General features: G+C 38.9%; 1 protein-coding gene across 1 annotated transcript in view; it reads right to left on the reverse strand.

Moving 5' to 3' along the window:
* Positions 1-18,107, reverse strand: part of LOC150087297 (uncharacterized) — a 184,869-nt gene that overhangs the window by 13,823 nt on the left and 152,939 nt on the right. The window contains exons 9-10 of the mRNA XM_090372440.1: positions 14,108-14,294; positions 8,906-9,123 (exon numbers count right to left, since the gene is read on the reverse strand). Coding sequence (XP_090228566.1) covers positions 8,906-9,123; positions 14,108-14,294 — 405 coding nt within the window. The remainder of the gene's footprint in view (positions 1-8,905; positions 9,124-14,107; positions 14,295-18,107) is intronic.

Consider the following 18,107-nt stretch of genomic DNA (forward strand, 5'->3'; position numbering starts at 1 on the left):
ATTATTTTTTGCATCCATTTCTTTTGTGACCACATCATAGTATCCAAACTATAACCAAAGCGTCTAGATGATCCTGCAGTGCTTCTTTAACCAGTGCCTCCATTAATTTCACCGGAACAGAAGTTAAACTAACACGTCTGTAATTACTCGTGTCACCCGTTGTGAATTGGGGATACATTTGCACATTTCCAGTCAGAAATGTGTAAATGTCCATGGGGACCTCCCTTGAATCCAAATATATTCCCACAATTAAGGCTCAGGTTTTGCTTACTTCCTTTGCTGCCTCCTTTAATATAACTGGATAGAACCCATCCACCCCATGTGCCTTTTTTTATCTTCAACAATTTATCCTCCACTTTGCTCTCAGTTATTAAAAAATCATATAACTCACTACTACAGTTTAATACACCTCCGGTTTTCCCCTCTCCAAATAACTCCTCATGTGTAAATGAAGATGCAAAATACTCATTCAGTTTGTTAGCTACCTGAGCAGGATCATCAACAGTTGAACCATCGATATCAAGTGGACCAATCTGATTCATTCAATTCCTTTTAGAGTTTACATAAGTAAAGAACTCTTTGCTGTTTTTCTTTGCATTCTTTGCCAAAGATTTCTCGCAATCTGCCTTTTCCTGCCTAACCTCTTTTGTGACTTGATTACAGACCAGCTTATATCTTCCATAGGCTTTTGCGTGACCTGTTAATTTATATGTATCTCATGCATTTTTCTTCTCTGCCACATGTCTCATTAATTCTTCTGACATCCGTTTAGGCCTAAACCTTGAACAATATTTCTTGGTATGAAAAGCCTGGTAGCTTCCAAGATTAATTCTTTGAATGCTTTCCATTCAGAATTTGCTGTTGATAACATCATCAGTGCTTCTGTTTAAAAGTCACCTTTACGAAAGTAATAACCCTTCCCTTTACCCCTAATGGTAGTTACCTCTTTGAGTAAATCCCACTTCACACACTGTGATCACTGCCACCTAGTGGTTCATTTATCTGCCGATTCTTAATGCATGAAGAATCACTACTGATAATCAAATCAAGAGTATTACTCCCTCTAGTTGCCTTCCAAACATACTGGTATAGAAAACAATCATCCAATAAATTCACAAAAACCTTGCTAGTGTGCGAATGACCAAGTTCCACAAGTTCCAGTCAACATCTGGGAAATTAAAATCCCTCTGGTCCACTCAATTTCTCTGTATAGCTGTTCATTATACTTAGCGTTATTAGGCCTATAGCACACTCCTACTCTCAATTTTGCTTTTCTAGTGCTTACTTCTAACCAAGCTGACTCAACCCTGCACTATCCACCCATATCAATTGGATGCATTTCCTTAAATTTTATGGGTTTCTTAACTAATAGCATAACCCCTCTTCCCTTCCTGTCCTGTCTATCCTTCCTGTACACATTGTACCTTCGAAATTCCAATTCTGCATTCCTTACATGTGTGACACCATGTCTCTGATATCCCAACAATATCTGCCTTTGATGTTTTGACTAGCACCTCACATTTTAATGTATAAGAAAGTTTAAAAAGGTGATAAAGAACAAATAAAAGAAATACCTGTTTTGAGAGCAGGTGGAGGTATACCATCATGACCGGGAGTTTTTTTTGGGATTAAGACTGTTAAGAATTCTTTTTACATTTTGCTGTTGGAAGGCTTTGGGAGGAACGAGAAGAATGAATACAGTATTATAGGTGATTTACGAATATCAACACAAGAGTTAGAAGAAAGTAGCATGCTAATAGGCTGGCTTTATCTTTAGCTGAGAATGCAATAGAATCATCAGGTTGTGACAGAGGTGGGAGTATAGATGAACAGAAGCTGTGGCCAATAGCTCTGAAAGAGACTATGCTTACTGATGACAAGCTTACTGATCTTAGTCTGTTCAAAATCAAGTTTGAGTTGATTAACAACTATTATGAGATTTAGTACAGGCAAAAAATGAATCTGGAGATTTGGATGTAAGCCAATTGTTCTGATAGTGCTAAGGCTGATGAAGTCTTATCATGAACAGTCATATTCACTGGAAAACCAAAGGTTAGATAAATAACGACATTTTACAAAAGAACATAGAATAAAGGATTTCATTTTCACAAGCATAATGTTACTTACGTAATCTGAGCAAATATTGTGATCAGTTGATTTAAAACAGTAACTTCACCAAGGAAAAGAAGAATAAAAAACCTTGCGAGTCATCCCATTTCTCGTTATTGTAATGCCAAATGACATAAAAAAGGAGCACCACTGGAGAAGAGACTCAATCACCAAGTTGCCTAGAGGAACACTAACACTGACTGTTTACTTTGAAGTGTTAGCCATAAACATGAGAGCATCCTTGGACACAGGGGAAGTTCCCACGGACTGGAGATGAGCAAATGTATCGCCAATTCACAAAGGAAGATCTAAGGGTGACACGATTAATTACAGACCAGTTAGTTTAACTTCTGTTCTGGGGAAAATAATGGAGTCACTGGTTAAAGATGCATTGCAGGATCATCTAGACAAGACTGCAGTAATAATTCAGACACAGCATGGATTTGTTAAGGGAAAGTCTTGTCTGACAAATTTTGTCTGGATACTATGACGTGGTTAGCATTAGCATTAGTAGAGGCATTTGATGCAAGAAAGCAAGCTTATGCAGCATCAGCCAAAAAAAAAAAAAAAAAAACCCACTTCCACTTCACCCCTCTGTTCGTTCAAAATACCTGTCCAGCTGAGCCTTAAACTTATTTAGGTTTATTATTTATCAACCTCCACCACAAGGGATGGAAGTCTGTTCCACCAACCAACCACCCGCTGGCTAAAGGCAAATTTCCGCACGTCTATCCTACATCTGTCTTTCCTCAATTTGAATTTATGCCCTCTCAGGTGATTTTTCTGAGCTAGAGGAAGAATCCCATCAGCATTGAGCATGCTTAAACCATTCAAGGCTTTATACACCTCTATCAGATCACCTCGCTGGTGCCTAGTCTCCAGACACTGTAATTTGCAAAACTTAAGCCTTTCTTCGTAAGAGCCCCCTTTGTTCCATTCACTAATCTTGTTGCCCTTCTCTGTACTCGTTCCAGCAGCTCTACATCCTTCTTGAAATGAGGCCTCCACACCTGTATACAGTACTCTAGGTGTGGCCTGACCATCGCCTTATACAATGTAATAATCACCTCCTTATCCCTGCTGGAAAAATTCCTGTATATCATTGACAATACTCCATGAGCTACTCTTGCAGCCCGTCTGCACTGCTCAGAGAACTTCATATCTGCCTGCACAACCACCCCCAAGTCCCTTTCATTCTCTACCACTGTCAGTGTAGTACCACAGAGTTGATACGTTGCTCTGGGGTTGCTGTTTCCCATGTGTAGTACTTTACATTTGTCAATGTTAAACTTCATTTGCCACCTCTCAGCCCATCTGCTCAACCTTTCCAGATCCTGTTGCAGCAGCATAGTGTCAGTAGTGTCCTTGACAACCCTGCCAACCTTTGTATCGTCTGCACACTTGGACATTAAGCCCGATATACCATCATCAATATCATTTATAAATACAGAAAACAATAATGGACCCAACACTGAGCCCTGAGGGACTCCACTAATAACATCAGTCCACGATGAGCAGTGTCCATTGATTACCACTCTCTGTCTTCTCCCCCTCAACCACCCCTTTATCCATAGCAGCAATTTGCCTCCAATGTCACACTGCTCCAATTTGTGTAGCAGTCTTCCATGTGCAACAGTATCAAAAGCTTTTCTAAGATCCAAGTATATAATATCAAAGTTATTCCCTGCATCCAGTTCTTTTGTGACTGCATCATAGTATCCAATAAAGTTGGTCAGGCAAGACTTCCCCTTAACAAAACCATGCTTTGTCTGAGCTATAACTGAAGTCTTGTCTAAATGATCCTGCAGTGCTTCTTTAACCAGTGCCTCCATTAATTTTCCTGGAACAGAAGTTAAGCTCACAGGTCTATAATTACTTGTGTCAGCCTTTGATCCTCCTTTGTGAATTGGGGTCACATTTGCACATTGCCAGTCTATGGGTACCTCCCCTGAGTCCAAGGAAGCTCTCATAATTATGGCTAAGGGTTTGCTTACTTCCTTTGCTGCCTCCTTTAATATAACTGGATAGATCCCATCCACCCCGGGTGCCTTTCTTGTGTTTATCTTCAACAGTTTCTCCTCCACTTTACTCCCAGTTATTTCAAGATTCTGTAGCTTACTGCTAGAGTTGAATACACCTCTGGCATTCCCCTCGCTGAATAACTCCTCATGTGTGAATGTCGATGCAAAATATTCATTTAGTTTGTTAGCTACCTGAGCAGGATCATCAACACTTGACCCATCAATATCAAGTGGACCAATCTGATTCATCCCCTTCCTTCTAGAGTTTACATAAGTAAAGAACTCTTTGCTGTTTTTCTTTGCATCCCTTGCCAAGGATTTCTCGTAATCTGCCTTCGCCTGCCTAACCTCCTTTGTAACTTGGTTGCATATCAACTTGTATCTATCACAGGCTTCTGTGTCATGTGTTAATTTGTATGTATCCCATGCATTTTTCTTCTCTGCCATATGCCTCATTAGTTCATCTGACATCCATTTTGGCCTAAACCTTGAACAATATTTCTTAGTTGGTATGTAAAGCCTAGTAGCTTCCAAGATAAGTTCTTTGAATGATTCCCATTTTGAATTTGCTGTTGATAACATCATCAGTTGGTCCCACTGTATAGAATTTAAATACTGTCTCAGTCCATCGTAGTCGCCTTTACGGAAGCAATAACCCTTCCCTTTACCCCTAATGGTAGTTACCTCTTTGAGTAAATCCCACTTCAGCACACTGTGATCACTGCCACCTAGTGGTTCATTTATCTGCAGATTCTTAATGCATGAAGAATCACTGCTGATAATCAAATCAAGAGTATTACTCCCTCTAGTTGCCTCCCGAACATGCTGATGTAGAAAACAATCATCCAATAAATCCACAAAAGCCCTGCTAGTGTGTGAGTAACCAGCCCCCAAATTCCAGTCAATATCTGGGAAATTAAATCTCCCATTATAAGACACTCTGATTTACTGGCCCACTCTATTTCCCTGTACAGTTCCTTATTATACTCATCAGAGTCATTAGGCCTATAGCACACTCCTACTCTCAATTTTGATCTCCCAATGTTTATGTTACACCAAACTGACTCCACACTGCACTGTCCAGCGATGTCGACTGGCTTCACTTCCTTGGTGTTTATGTGTTTCTTAACTAATAGCATAACCCCTCCCTCCCTTCCTATCCTGTCTATCCTTTCTGTAGACGTTGTACTCCCCAAATTGCAGTTCTGCATCCCTTATATCTGTGTGACACCACGTCTCTGATATCCCAACAATATCTGCCTTCGATGTTTTGAGCAATACCTCAAATTCATCAAATTTATTTACTAAACTCCTAGCATTGGTGTACACGCAAGTATACCTGCACCTGTTTCTATTCTTAGCTACCCTAACACAACCCATGTGTTTACTTGTACCGCAGTGGCTCCCAGCAGTCTCTGAAATACCATGCATCTTGTTTTTCAGGCTTCTGCTCATTCTAATAGAAGCAGTGCAAGAATCTCTTTCACCTCTGCCAGTGGCTACTGTCAATCTATTGGTCTTTGTCTCCCCCCAAGCTAGCAGTTTTCCGACCCACCTAACACTGCCTCGATAGCATCAGCAAATATTCTTGCACCCTTTCTATTTAAGTGTATCCCATCCCTGTAGAAGCAATCTCTCCTGTTAACAAGTACAGTCCAAGCTGAAAAAAATTCTACCCCTTGAGCCTTGCACAATCTTTCCAGGGCCGAATTGATCGACAAGGCTCTCATCATATACTCCCTCCTATCGTGTCTGGGCAGAATTGCAGACACTTTCAAATTCAACCCTAATTCTCGGCTTTTGTTCAACAGTGACCTGTACTTGTTAAGTAATTCTGCCGGTCTCCTACTCTTAATATTATTAGTGCCAACGTGTACAACTATATCACCTTTTGTGCCCTTAAAAGATGATATTCGCTCTACAACGTCATCAACCTTTGCCCCTGGAAGACATACCCTGGTCCTGTTATACCTATCTTTTTTACAAAGCATGTTCCCCGTTTCCTTGACAATAGAGTCACCAACAACTACTAGTTCCTTCGGGACCAGCGCATTCTGCCTTAGGGGTTGTCTGTGTCACGCGATGCCCAAGTGCAAGCTCTGGCGTTGATGTGGGCAGCTGAGAGCTTGATGGGGCCCCTCAATTTAGTTTCTTCGAGGGCATCCACCCTGTCCTTCAAGCTCTCATATAGGCCCACAAGAACGCCGAGTTGTTGCCTGATATTGATACACTCCTTGCATCGCGCACACACAAAGACATCCCCCTTGGCAGTATCATGTTACAAAGGAACTGGATGTAAAAAATAATTTCGATATCATATACTTGGATTTCAGGAAAGCATTAGTAGAGGCATTTGATGCAAGAAAGCAAGCTTATGCAGCATCAGCAAAAAAAAAAAAAATAAATAAATAAAAAAAATAAAATAAATAAATAAATAAAAAATAACCACTTCCACTTCACCCCTCTGTTCGTTCGAAATACCTGTCCAGCTGAGCCTTAAACTTATTTAGGCTATCAACTTCCACGACAAGGGATGGAAGTCTATTCCACCAACCAACCACCCGCTGGCTAAAGGCAAATTTCCTCACGTCTATCCTACATCTGTCTTTTCTCAATTTGAATTTATGCCCTCTCAGGTGATTATTCTGAGCAAGAGGAAGAATCCCATCAGTATTGAGCATGCTCAAACCATTCAAGGCTTTATACACCTCTATCAGATCACCTCGCCTGTGCCTAGTCTCCAGACACTGTAATTTGCAAAACTTAAGCCTTTCTTCGTAAGAGCACCCCTTTGTTCCATTCACTAATCTTGTTGCCCTTTGGGGGGAAGCCAGCTGCAGGGAAAAGCCAGATGACAACACAACACAACCCAACACTACACTTCATAAAAAAACACACTATTCACACTTCTGGCTTTCACAGAGTTCTGTTTTACAGCACAGAGTATACGGCGCAGCTTTGGGAAACCACCGGAAGCACCCCCCCAACACACAACCACTATGCCACTATGTACTAACCAGCAGCTGGCCTGCAAACTTCGTTTTGGAGTTTTATTACCTCAAAATGTAAGGAAGATTGGATCTCACCATGATGTCCATCATAACTTTAAAAATAAATAAATAAATTTTCTGTTTATACTCCGGGACGACCAGACAGTCAGAGTAGTTAACAAGATAGATAGAATACAAGAAACAGCACCGTATTCAGCAATCACGGGCATGAACCCCGGTCACTCAAGGCACGTGTACTTATGCACCCGCGTGCCTGACCACTAGGCTACGGCGGCCTAAAAGACATCAATCATACTGCATGATGGAAGAGATGGGGAAGGGTTTACTGGAGCTTTGATCTGGAGACTAAACATGGGTCCACCACTAAGTCTCCAATAAGCAAAGTGGTGATTTTGCACCAGTTGATGAGAGTCATCTACCACCTAATAGTGCCTGGTAACACTATTAGGTGGTAGATGACAGAGGGGTGGCATTACTCCATGTAGCATGGGCACCATCTCGACCCTTGTTTCTGTTGGTTCGCACCTGGGTGGTCACCCACAATGTGCAAGGTGTCGTATTTCAGGAATTGCACACGGGGATTATACACAGGGTTACTAACAGTCCCAACATCGTGAAGGTGAAAGAAAAGATCTTGCTGTCAAAGACCGACTGGACTTTGCTGAAATTAGGTCCACTTGATTTGAGTGTCACCCGAATATGAGTTCCATCAGCATTTTAGACTCCCAGGTAGCAAGAACAGTTTGGCATATCTGAGAGAAGGTCTGTGAGACCCTCAAGGACCAATACCTACTACATCTCGATCAAGGGCATTCCTAGGATATGTGGCACTTCGGTGTCAATCAAAATTTGGCATCCCCTTTAAAATTTTCTTCATACATGTATGTAATTTCAGGTTTTTTTTTTTTTTTTTTTCCTTTATGGAAACCCCAAACACGAAAGGTATCAAAACCTACAGTACTTAGTACTGTGCATGGGTTGAAAGAGAAGTATTGGGGGGATGCCGGAAACTTTGCTCTAGAGACTAAACATGGGTTTCACCACTTTCAGGTGCCCCTTGCACTCAGATGGCCTGCCCCTCATCCCGATTCATTCACTGTGACAGACCGACTGGACTTTGTTGAAATTAGGTCCACTTGATTTAAGTGTCACCCGAATATGAGTTCCATCAGCATTTTAGACTCCCACATAGCAAGCACAGCTTGGCATATCTGAGAGAAGGTCTGTGACACCCTCAAGGACCAATACCTATTACATCCCTATCAAGGGCATTCCTAGGATATGTGGCACTTGGGTGTCAATCGAAATTTGGCATCCCCTTTAAAATTTTCTTCATACATGTATGTAATTTCAGGTTTTTTTTTTTATTTTTCTTTATGGAAACCCCAAACACGAAAGGTATCAAAACCTATAGTACTTAGTACCATGCATGGCCTACCCCTCATCCTGATTCATTCACTGTCAACAAAATTGCTTTATTATTCTCCCTAAAGTTTTATCCATAGCTAAGTGACCTATTAGACTGCATACATCATGTTTCACAGAATGACTGTGAAACAAGTAAGCAGTCTAATGTCAGAGTGAAACCTTTCTAATAGTTCCAGTCATTAGTTGCAGTAAGCAATTTAAGCCCACTTTACACCTATAAAGTGGGTTCTTAAATTTGGTTCATTTAGCATAATAAAATGTAAAACACAATCACGAGAGAGAGAGAGAGAGAGAGAGAGAGAGAGAGAGAGAGAGAGAGAGCTAGTGCATTATTACCTGATACTTCTGATACTTGAGTTGGAACTATTTTATTCCTGCCAATATTAAATCTTGGTGGAGTTGAGCTGCTGCTAAGTACTTCTGACACAGCTAAGAGTTTCCGCACAGAATTAGCTGTTAATATTTTTTGCTTTGTTTCTCCAGACAATGATGAATTTCCTATCCAATCTAGAAACTCATAAATATCTGCTGACAATTGTTGTGATTTTGATGAGCTAAAAGAGGCAATCATATACATGTATATAATTACGTAAACACACACACACACACACACACACACACACACACACACACACACACACACACACACACACACACACACACACACACACACACACACACACACACACGTAACTTGGGAATTTTTTATATAGGAAAATTTTATGATTACTGAGCAATCAGAATAGGAAAATCATATCATTACATAATTAGAATTAATCAAGTGAGATATTTGTGGGATTTTTAAAAATTAAACAAATGTTAAGTAAGTTTGCTGACAATGGAAACTTCACAGTTGTTTATTTTAAAATGTCAGATTCTTCAGTGCTTAAAATGAGCTAAATGGTTAATCAAAGTGAACTATTTTGAACCAATAATGAAGATGAGAGCAAGCATTAGCAATAATACAATATTCTAAAGTGCTTCAAAAACATTTGATTTTTGAGCAACCATACCTGCAAGCAATTAAGGAAGCAGATTAGTAGCAATGTATTCAACAGCTGTAGAAGTACAGAATGGTTATAAAAGTACAGCTACCACTTTCCCAAAGTGAAATTCTTAAGCTAATAAACTGGAAGTTCCTGATAGATGACTATCTGCAACCAATCTCACTCTTAGACTTGTTTCTCTCAGGTTTCTAAATGTTGTGTGTGTGAATTAAAATAAATAAATATCTATCCATTCTCATGAGAGTTAAGGCCTGAAGAGTTTTACATATTTACTGTGACTGTATATACATATGGAATTAAGGGTAACCAGAATTTTCTGTTCCACAGTATACAATGGACCATTTAATTTTCATAGCAGCATATGGACTTGAACCTGCAATCCCCCTTATTTCTGGCTGTGTATGCTAACCACTGGACCATGGCCATTTCATTTACTGATTAGGAAAGTGTCTCCACTGCTGTATCCTCAACAAGCTGAATGACACTACTGTGAAACTAGACAGCTATTCAGATAAATATTTGTATATCCTTGAGAGTAATGACTCACAGAGATCTTGACCATGGAGTTTGATGGAGGCAGTCTGATGGCTTGGGGCTGTTTTGGTTCGTTTGTATTTAATCTGTTGGTGGCAGGCCTGAAATTATTTAGTCCATAATCTACTCAGATGTTTTGGTCAATTGTATGTTACCCATGCTGTGGCAATACTATGGAAATGGCCCATATCAGTAACAGCATGATAATGCTCCATATCAGCAAGAGTAATATAGGACTGGTTTCTGAAACAATGACATCAAAAAGTTAGCCTGGGATCATTGAACCACAAACTGCTGTTTTTGTAACCATTGGATTAATAATCAGCACTTCTGTTCAGAAGGTTACCACAAGCCACTGGTTGTGTGTATTATGTGTGTATTATGCTGGCATTATTGGTATTATATTATATTGCAAAATCAATTGTTTTAAGAAGAATAAAAATAAAACTTGGTCTTAAAATTGATAATTGAGCCTATTTTTTTTTAGCAAAAAAAACTCAACAAAAGGGGGGGGGATATTTAGCATTGAGATACGATACTTTGATGCACATATCTGATCAGTGGTGCCGCACCTACTCTACCACCATAACATCCTTATCTAATGTCATATGCTTACACTTTTAAGGTACACTGTAAGATGTAAACCACGTTATCTTGTGAATGAAGAAATGCTGGTACCTAATTCCAAAAATTTATTTCTGTGCTGCTGAGCCCTACTCGATCACAAAAGCTTGAAACCTTGGCCTGATCTGTAACACATCGAATGTTCTCTTCTCTTGTGAGCAGAGCTCACAGCACCTAGGTTGGTGTAGATAATATATGAAGGGAAGTTAAAAAAAATGTCTTCTATTTTTTATTGCAAGTGTAAGTGATTAATACTGTGAATTACATTGATGTTCTACCTGCTGTTCTGAGGTCTTTGGTCCACAGTTCTAGTGCATCCATAAGGTCAGTATGGTGTTGCACAAAGGTGTGCATATTCCCATCTTCAATTAGCTTTCTTCAGGGAAAGACACCTAGGTTGGTGTAGAGCAGCAGTTCCCAACTTTTTTTAGTTGACTTATCTCTTGGTCTCAGTATGAGGCACCACTAGCAACTAATTCTGTCTGCCACTTCAGCATTGAGCACAGGTTCTGTCTTCCACCTCAACATATCACCTGGTTCTGCCTGCCACCTCAGCATTGAGCACAGAACGAGAAAAATGTATTGGCAAATTCCCAGCAATTATGGCAATGAGTACTGAAGTAAGTGGACTAAATAATGAAGCAACCGCAAGCTGGTTTTTCCAGTCATAATTATGACAGTAATAACATTGGGACGCAAGCACCTTCCCTGATTGAGAAGGTGCTTGTGTGCACATTAAGAATGAACACACGTGTCAATGTAACTGCTATTTATATTTGTAGTGCATAGGGAAATTTACTTTATATCACAAATATCATCGTTTAAGCTGCTTACTCATAATTCTGTTTTATATAATTGCTAAATACTATTATTATTTTTCACATACTCGCTGATGAGGCTTCGTGTAACTTGCCCCTAATTGGGAATTGCTGGCGTGGGGGAGATTTCTCTGTGACTATTCAACCATCTTAGGATCCTAACCTATTCTAATTCCAAGAATTTGAGTGAAAATGGCACTGAGCAGCATTATTTTAACAGCACCAGAGCTTGTTGCTCATATTTTTATTGTGTATTTATCTGCACACAAATGTATATTCTCAGGCTGATTTGCATGTTGTACAGGCTGAAAAACCTGGAACACCCCATGAAGGGAACCTAACTCCCTCTGCCTGAGATTGGTAACTGCAATTTGGAGTAGACTTTAGAAATTTCTCTGGTCAGCGATGGTAACTGAACCTAGATCTCTCCAAATGAGTGGCAGAAGACTGATGTATTGTGTTGACTAAGTTGCCACAGACAGCACCCAGTATGAAGCATCACTGAACATATTGCAATGTAAGTTTTGGGTGACATTTCCCAAAATCAGTATTGATATCTGACTGTGACTTCTGGAATGGGGCCGCTTTTTTTTAAATGTGATGTGTCCCATCTTGAAAAATAAAACTACAAAGAGTGAAAACCTGGTTGACCTTAGGCTGGTTAAAAACTTTCTTTTTGAACAGGTGTATGCTGCACTGGATTGTTTTCAATTAAAATGTCAAGGAACTTTATCTAAAATAAACAATCTATGGTTGGTGTGGTATCAGGGAGGAGGAAGCTTTGCAGCCCTCACCACACTAAATTTGGTGACAGTGAAAAAAATCCACAAAAATGGATTTTTGGATTCAACTGAGGTCTTTTCTCCAGTGTGGAAGAGCCATCTGCTAGTTACAAGGGTGAAAAAATGTACATAATTATCTTATAAAGCCCTGTAATTCTTTTTATTTAAAAAAATATAAAAAGATATAGAGGATAGTTTTTTATTCACTGAACTTTTTTTTTATATCTGCATGTATTTTTTTTTAATCAGTGCAGTCTCAAAACTAAAACTTTAACTTACTCCAAAAGTTGGCGAAGGTAAAGAAAGCCAACACGAGAACCACGGGAAACTTTTAGCGGTCAAATGCATTTCCCGGTACTGCAGCTTGTCCTTAGATTCTCGGTAAACAGATGGTGTGTGTTATTGGTAATGGCAGTAGAAGTTGATAATGATGTATCGATTAGTTTTTTCTCATTATTAAAAGCAAATCACTTACGGGTACACCCTCCAGACTGTTTTAACCCAATAGGAAAATGACTTCTACTGCAACTACCAATAACACACACTGTCTGTAGAAGTTGTTTTCGTATCGGGTTAAAACAGTGGGGGGGGGAGGATAAACATCCTAAGGTTGAGGCAGTCTGGAGGGCTGAAATTTACTTATGTACCCATAAGTAAATTTCAGCCCATCCATGAACTCCGATAATCTTCTTTTAATAATGAGAAAAAAACTAATCAATACATCGTTATCGACTTCTACTGCCACTACCGATAACACGCACCATCTGTTTACCGAGAATGCAGGGAGAAGCTTCGCTACTGGGAAATGCTTTTGACCAGTAAAAGTTTCCTGAAGTTTCCCATAGTTCTCGTGTTGGCTTTCTTCACCTTAGCCCAAAATTTATGTTGGCAAATTTGTAACTACATTTTTTAATCTCAAACATGGTAATCTACCACGATATTTCTGGAGCAGAAAGCTTTCATTTGAAAAATTACTACAAAACTGGAAGTTCTGCGGTTAAGGTACAGAGAAAATTTTGTAAATTTTCTTTTGTCAGTTAATGTAATTTAACAACAAAAAAATGGTGTATAGCATTTAGTTAAGCAAATTTACAAAACAAGCTGCCTACTCAATCACCCATATGAGCATGCCTAATGTAACATACTGAATAGCTTGCAAAATCTCTCTAAAATCTTGAATATGAAGTGTAGCACAGCTCATATTTTTTTCCTAGGAACTTTAAATAATATTTGTCTTGTTTCAGTAGTTATGGCAGGTTCATATGGATGGGCAATCAGCATGGCCATTCAGATGATTAAGGAGGCAACCCTTCAAACTGCTCAACTAAAAATGCCAAATGGTCTTTTTGTTGATGCATCACATAAATCAAACTGTGTAGAGAATAAACTCTGTATTTTAAACACAGAATTTTCATTTCTTTAGTACTCTTTCACAATGAAACCTTTCTGCTACATGATATTTGGGGTTAAAATTGAATATTTCAAAGTTGCTAATATAAATTCCAAAAATGCACCTAGAGTCCTTTAAAGTTTTATTCCTGAGACTGCAGGGATTAGAAAATTAGATCCAAATAAAATGGTTTTCAATGAATAAAGTCACCTGTATATTTCATAGTTATTTAAAATCAGTGATAAATTAATGATTATTTTCTTTTAATGATTTTATATTTGCAAATTATTTTGATTACCCATAAGGATAAGAAAACAGCAGATGTGGCAAAGGACATTGCCATGTAAGAAAATTAATTAACATGGACACTTTAAAAATCTTACCTAAATTTGACTTTTCTTGTCCATAAATAATCCAGCCATGCTTGTGCAAATGCTGATCCCACAGCACTAACTCCATCACACTGATCATCACAAGGCAGGCAAGAAAATGTATCAACTACAGGGTTCAGAACAGCTTTAATTGCTATGTTTATGCTGTTGCTTGATTTATCTGCCCTTCTGGTTGTTACTATAACAATAAAACAAATATTTTAATTATATTTCTAGATATGCTACATAATTTCTTTCATCGGCAAGCACTTATCAAGCAGCCTATAGTCAATTATGCAAACTTACAATCTTATAATAAGCTATCACATAGTTAAGTTCATGCAAGTCATACATACATGTATACTTTTGTGTACATCAGTTCATACATGTATACTTTTGTGTACATCAGTTCATACATGTATACTTTTGTGTACATCAGTTCATACATGTATACTTTTGTGTACATCAGTTCATACATGTATACTTGAGTGTACACCAGTTCATACATGTATACTTGAGTGTACACCAGTTCATTTGTTATTGTTAATTTTTTGGGTTTTTTAGGAGCATTAGCAACCAAGGCCATATTGCTCCATGGATATGTGGCGGTCATTCCCTGACCTTTTCGCATCCTCCGTATTTGGTGGTCATGGGCTCGAACCCCGGTGTAATCAAGAAGTGTGTGCTATGCACTGCTGCTCCTGCCCACCTGGCTACGGAGGCGCCACACCAGTTCATACATGTATACTTGTGTGAATACCAATGCTAGGAGTTCAGTAAATAAATTTGAAGAATTTGAGGTGCTGGCCAAAACATCAAATGCAGATATTGTTGGGATATCAGAGACATGGTGTCACACAGATATAAGGAATGCAGAATTGGAATTTGGGGAGTACAATGTGTACAAGAAGGATAGACAGGATAAGGAAGAAAGGAGGGGTTATGCTGTTAAGAAATATAAAATCTAAGGAAGTGCATCCAGTTGACACAGCTGGACAGTGCAATGTTGAGTCAGGTTGGTGTGACATAAGCACTAGGAAAGCAAAATTGAAAGTAGGAGTGTGTTATAGGCCTAATGACTCTGATTAGTATAATGAACAACTGTACACAGAAATAGAGTAGGCCAGTAAATAAGTTTATCTTATAATGGGGAATTTTAACTTTGCAGATATTGACTGGAACTTGTGGATTGTCACTTACACAGTAGCAAGGCTTTTGTGGATTTATTGGGCGAGTGTTTTCTAAAGCAGCATGTTCAAGAGGGAGAGTAATACTCTTGATCTGATTATTGGTAGTGATTCTTCATGCATTAAGAAACTGCATATAAAGGAACCACTAGTTGGAAGTGATCAGTGTGCTGGTGTGGGATTTACTCAAAGATGTAACTACCATCAGGGGTAAAGGGAAGGGTTTTTTCTTTCATAAAGGTGACTATGGTGACCCCAGACAGCTTTTAAATTCTATACAGTGGGACCAACTGATGATGTTACCAACAGTAAATTCTAAATTGGAAGCGTTCAAGTAATTCATCTTGGAAGCTATTAGGCTTTTCATGCTAACTAAGAAATATTGTTCAAGGTTTAGGCCTAAATGGATGTCAGATGAACTAATGAGATGCATGGCAGAGAATAAAAATGCATGGAATGCATATAAATTATCAGGTGACACAAAAGCCTATGGTAGATATAAGCTGGTCTGTAATCAAGTTACAAAGGAGGTTAGGCTGGCAAAGGCAGATTACAAGAAATCTTTGGCAAAGGATGCAAAGAAAAACAGCAAAGAGTTCTTTAATTATGTAAACTCTAGAAGGAAGGGGATGAATCAGATTGGTCCACTGGATATCGATGGTTCAACTGTTGATGATCCTGCTCAGGTAGCTAACAAACTAAATGAGTATTCTGTATCTACATTCACACATGGAGTTATTCAGGGAGGGGAATGCCAGAGGTGAATTAAACTCTGGCAGTGAGCTAGATGATTTTGTAATAACTGAGAGCAAAGTGGAGAAGAAATTGTTGAAGATAAACATAAGAAAGGCACCTGAGGTGGATGGGATCTATCCAGTTATATTAAAAGAGGCAGCAAAGAAAGTAAGCAAACCCTTAGCCATAATTATGAGCACTTCCTTGGACTCAGGGGAGGTCCCCATGGACTGGAGATGTGCAAACGTGACCCCCAATTCAAAAAGGTGGATCAAAGGGTGATACAAGTAATTACAGACCTGTAACAGAAGTTTAACTTCTGTTCCAGGTCTCCATTTTTCCTGGAACAGAAGTTTAACTTCTGTTCCAGGAAAAATTAATGGAAGCACTGACACTGGGGTGGTTGAGTGGGAGAAGGCAGAGAGTGGTAATCAATGGACACTGCTCTTCATGGACTAATGTTATTAGTGGAGTCCCCCAGGGTTCATTGTTGGGTGCATTGTTGTTTTCTATATTTTTTATCAGTAATATTTATGAAGGAATACCAGGCTTAATGTTGAAGTTTGCAAATGATACAAAGGTTGACAGGGTTGTTAACGACAGTACGTTACTGCAACAGAATCTAGAAAAGTTGAGCAGATGGGTTGAGAGGTGGCAACTGAAGTTTAACATGGATAAATGTAAAGTACTACATATGGGAAGCATAACCCCAGAGTAATGTACACTCAGGGTGGTAGAGAATGAAAAAGACCTGGGGGTAATTGTGCAGTCAGATACAAAATTTTCTGGATTTTTCAGAAATATACAGGAATTTTTCTAGCAGGGTTTGTTTGTTATTTGGTTTTTAGGAGCATTAGCAACTAGAGCCATATTGCTCCAGGATATGCGGTGGTCATTCCCTGACCTTTCCGCATCCTCCGTATTTGGTGGTGATGGGCTCGAACCCTGGTCTAATCAAGAAGCATGTGCTGTGCACTGCTGCTCCTTCCCATCTGGCTACAGAGGCGCCCTTCTAGCAGGGATAAGGGGGTGATTATCTCCTTGTATAAGGCAATGGTTAGGCCACATCTTGAGTACTGTATACCGGTCTGGAGGCCTCATTTTAGGAAGGATGTAGAGCTGCTGGAATGAAAAGGACAACAAGATTAGTGAATGGAACAAAGGATTGCTCTTACAAAGAAAGGCTTAAGTTTTGTTGTTGTTGGTATGTTGTGTAATGGCACAAGTGCTGCTAAGGCCATATTGTGCATGCTTAAGTTTTGAAAATTACAGTGTCTGGAGATTAGGCACAGGTGATCTGATTGAGGTGTATAAGGCCTTGAATGGTTTGAGCAGGCTCAATGTTGATGGGATTTTTCTTCTTGCCCAGGTTAGTCGCCTGAGGGGGCATAAATTAAAATTGAGGAAAGACAGTTGTTAAATAGATGTGCAGAAATTTGCCTTTACCCAGTGGATGGTTGACTCTGGGAACAAACTTCCATCTTTCGTTGTAGAAGTTGACAGCTTAAATAAATTCAAGGTGGAACTAGACAATATTTGGAGTGAATGGATGGGTAAAATAGGAAGGTTTTTTTTTTTTTTTTTTTTTGGCTGATGCTATATAAGCTTGCTTTCTTGCATCACATGCCTCTACTAATGCTAATGCAAAGTCAATATACACCATCTAATAAGCAGATATTCAAATTTATAAAGCAATACAGATACCAGAGGCTTTCCACAAATCAAATATAACAATAATAATCTATCTTTAATTTGCCAAAAAGGAAAGAAAAATAAAATACACAGGCACTTAGACAAGTTTATACAGTTAACTAGGATTAACAAATAAATAAAAAATAAATAAAAGAAAAAATATGGATTACAATAAAGTTTAATATGATTCCTGGACTCAAGGTTTGGGCTGGGCACTTTTGCTAGTATGAATAGTTCTTTATCCATAACTCAGCATCAAGTTTAATGGACAATCGTTGTAGCTGTTGCTATGTAAAGTAGTTATCCGTCTTTCTCTGTTTTTTAATCTTTAAATGTAAAACTGGAAAACATCTTACAAAAGCCAGTGGAGTTTAAGCCATACAAGAAAATTCCAGACA

The sequence above is a fragment of the Mastigoproctus giganteus genome, chromosome 4 (genome assembly GCF_048544385.1).
Source record: "Mastigoproctus giganteus isolate SK-2022 chromosome 4, ASM4854438v1, whole genome shotgun sequence".
Classification (NCBI taxonomy): domain Eukaryota; kingdom Metazoa; phylum Arthropoda; class Arachnida; order Uropygi; family Thelyphonidae; genus Mastigoproctus; species Mastigoproctus giganteus.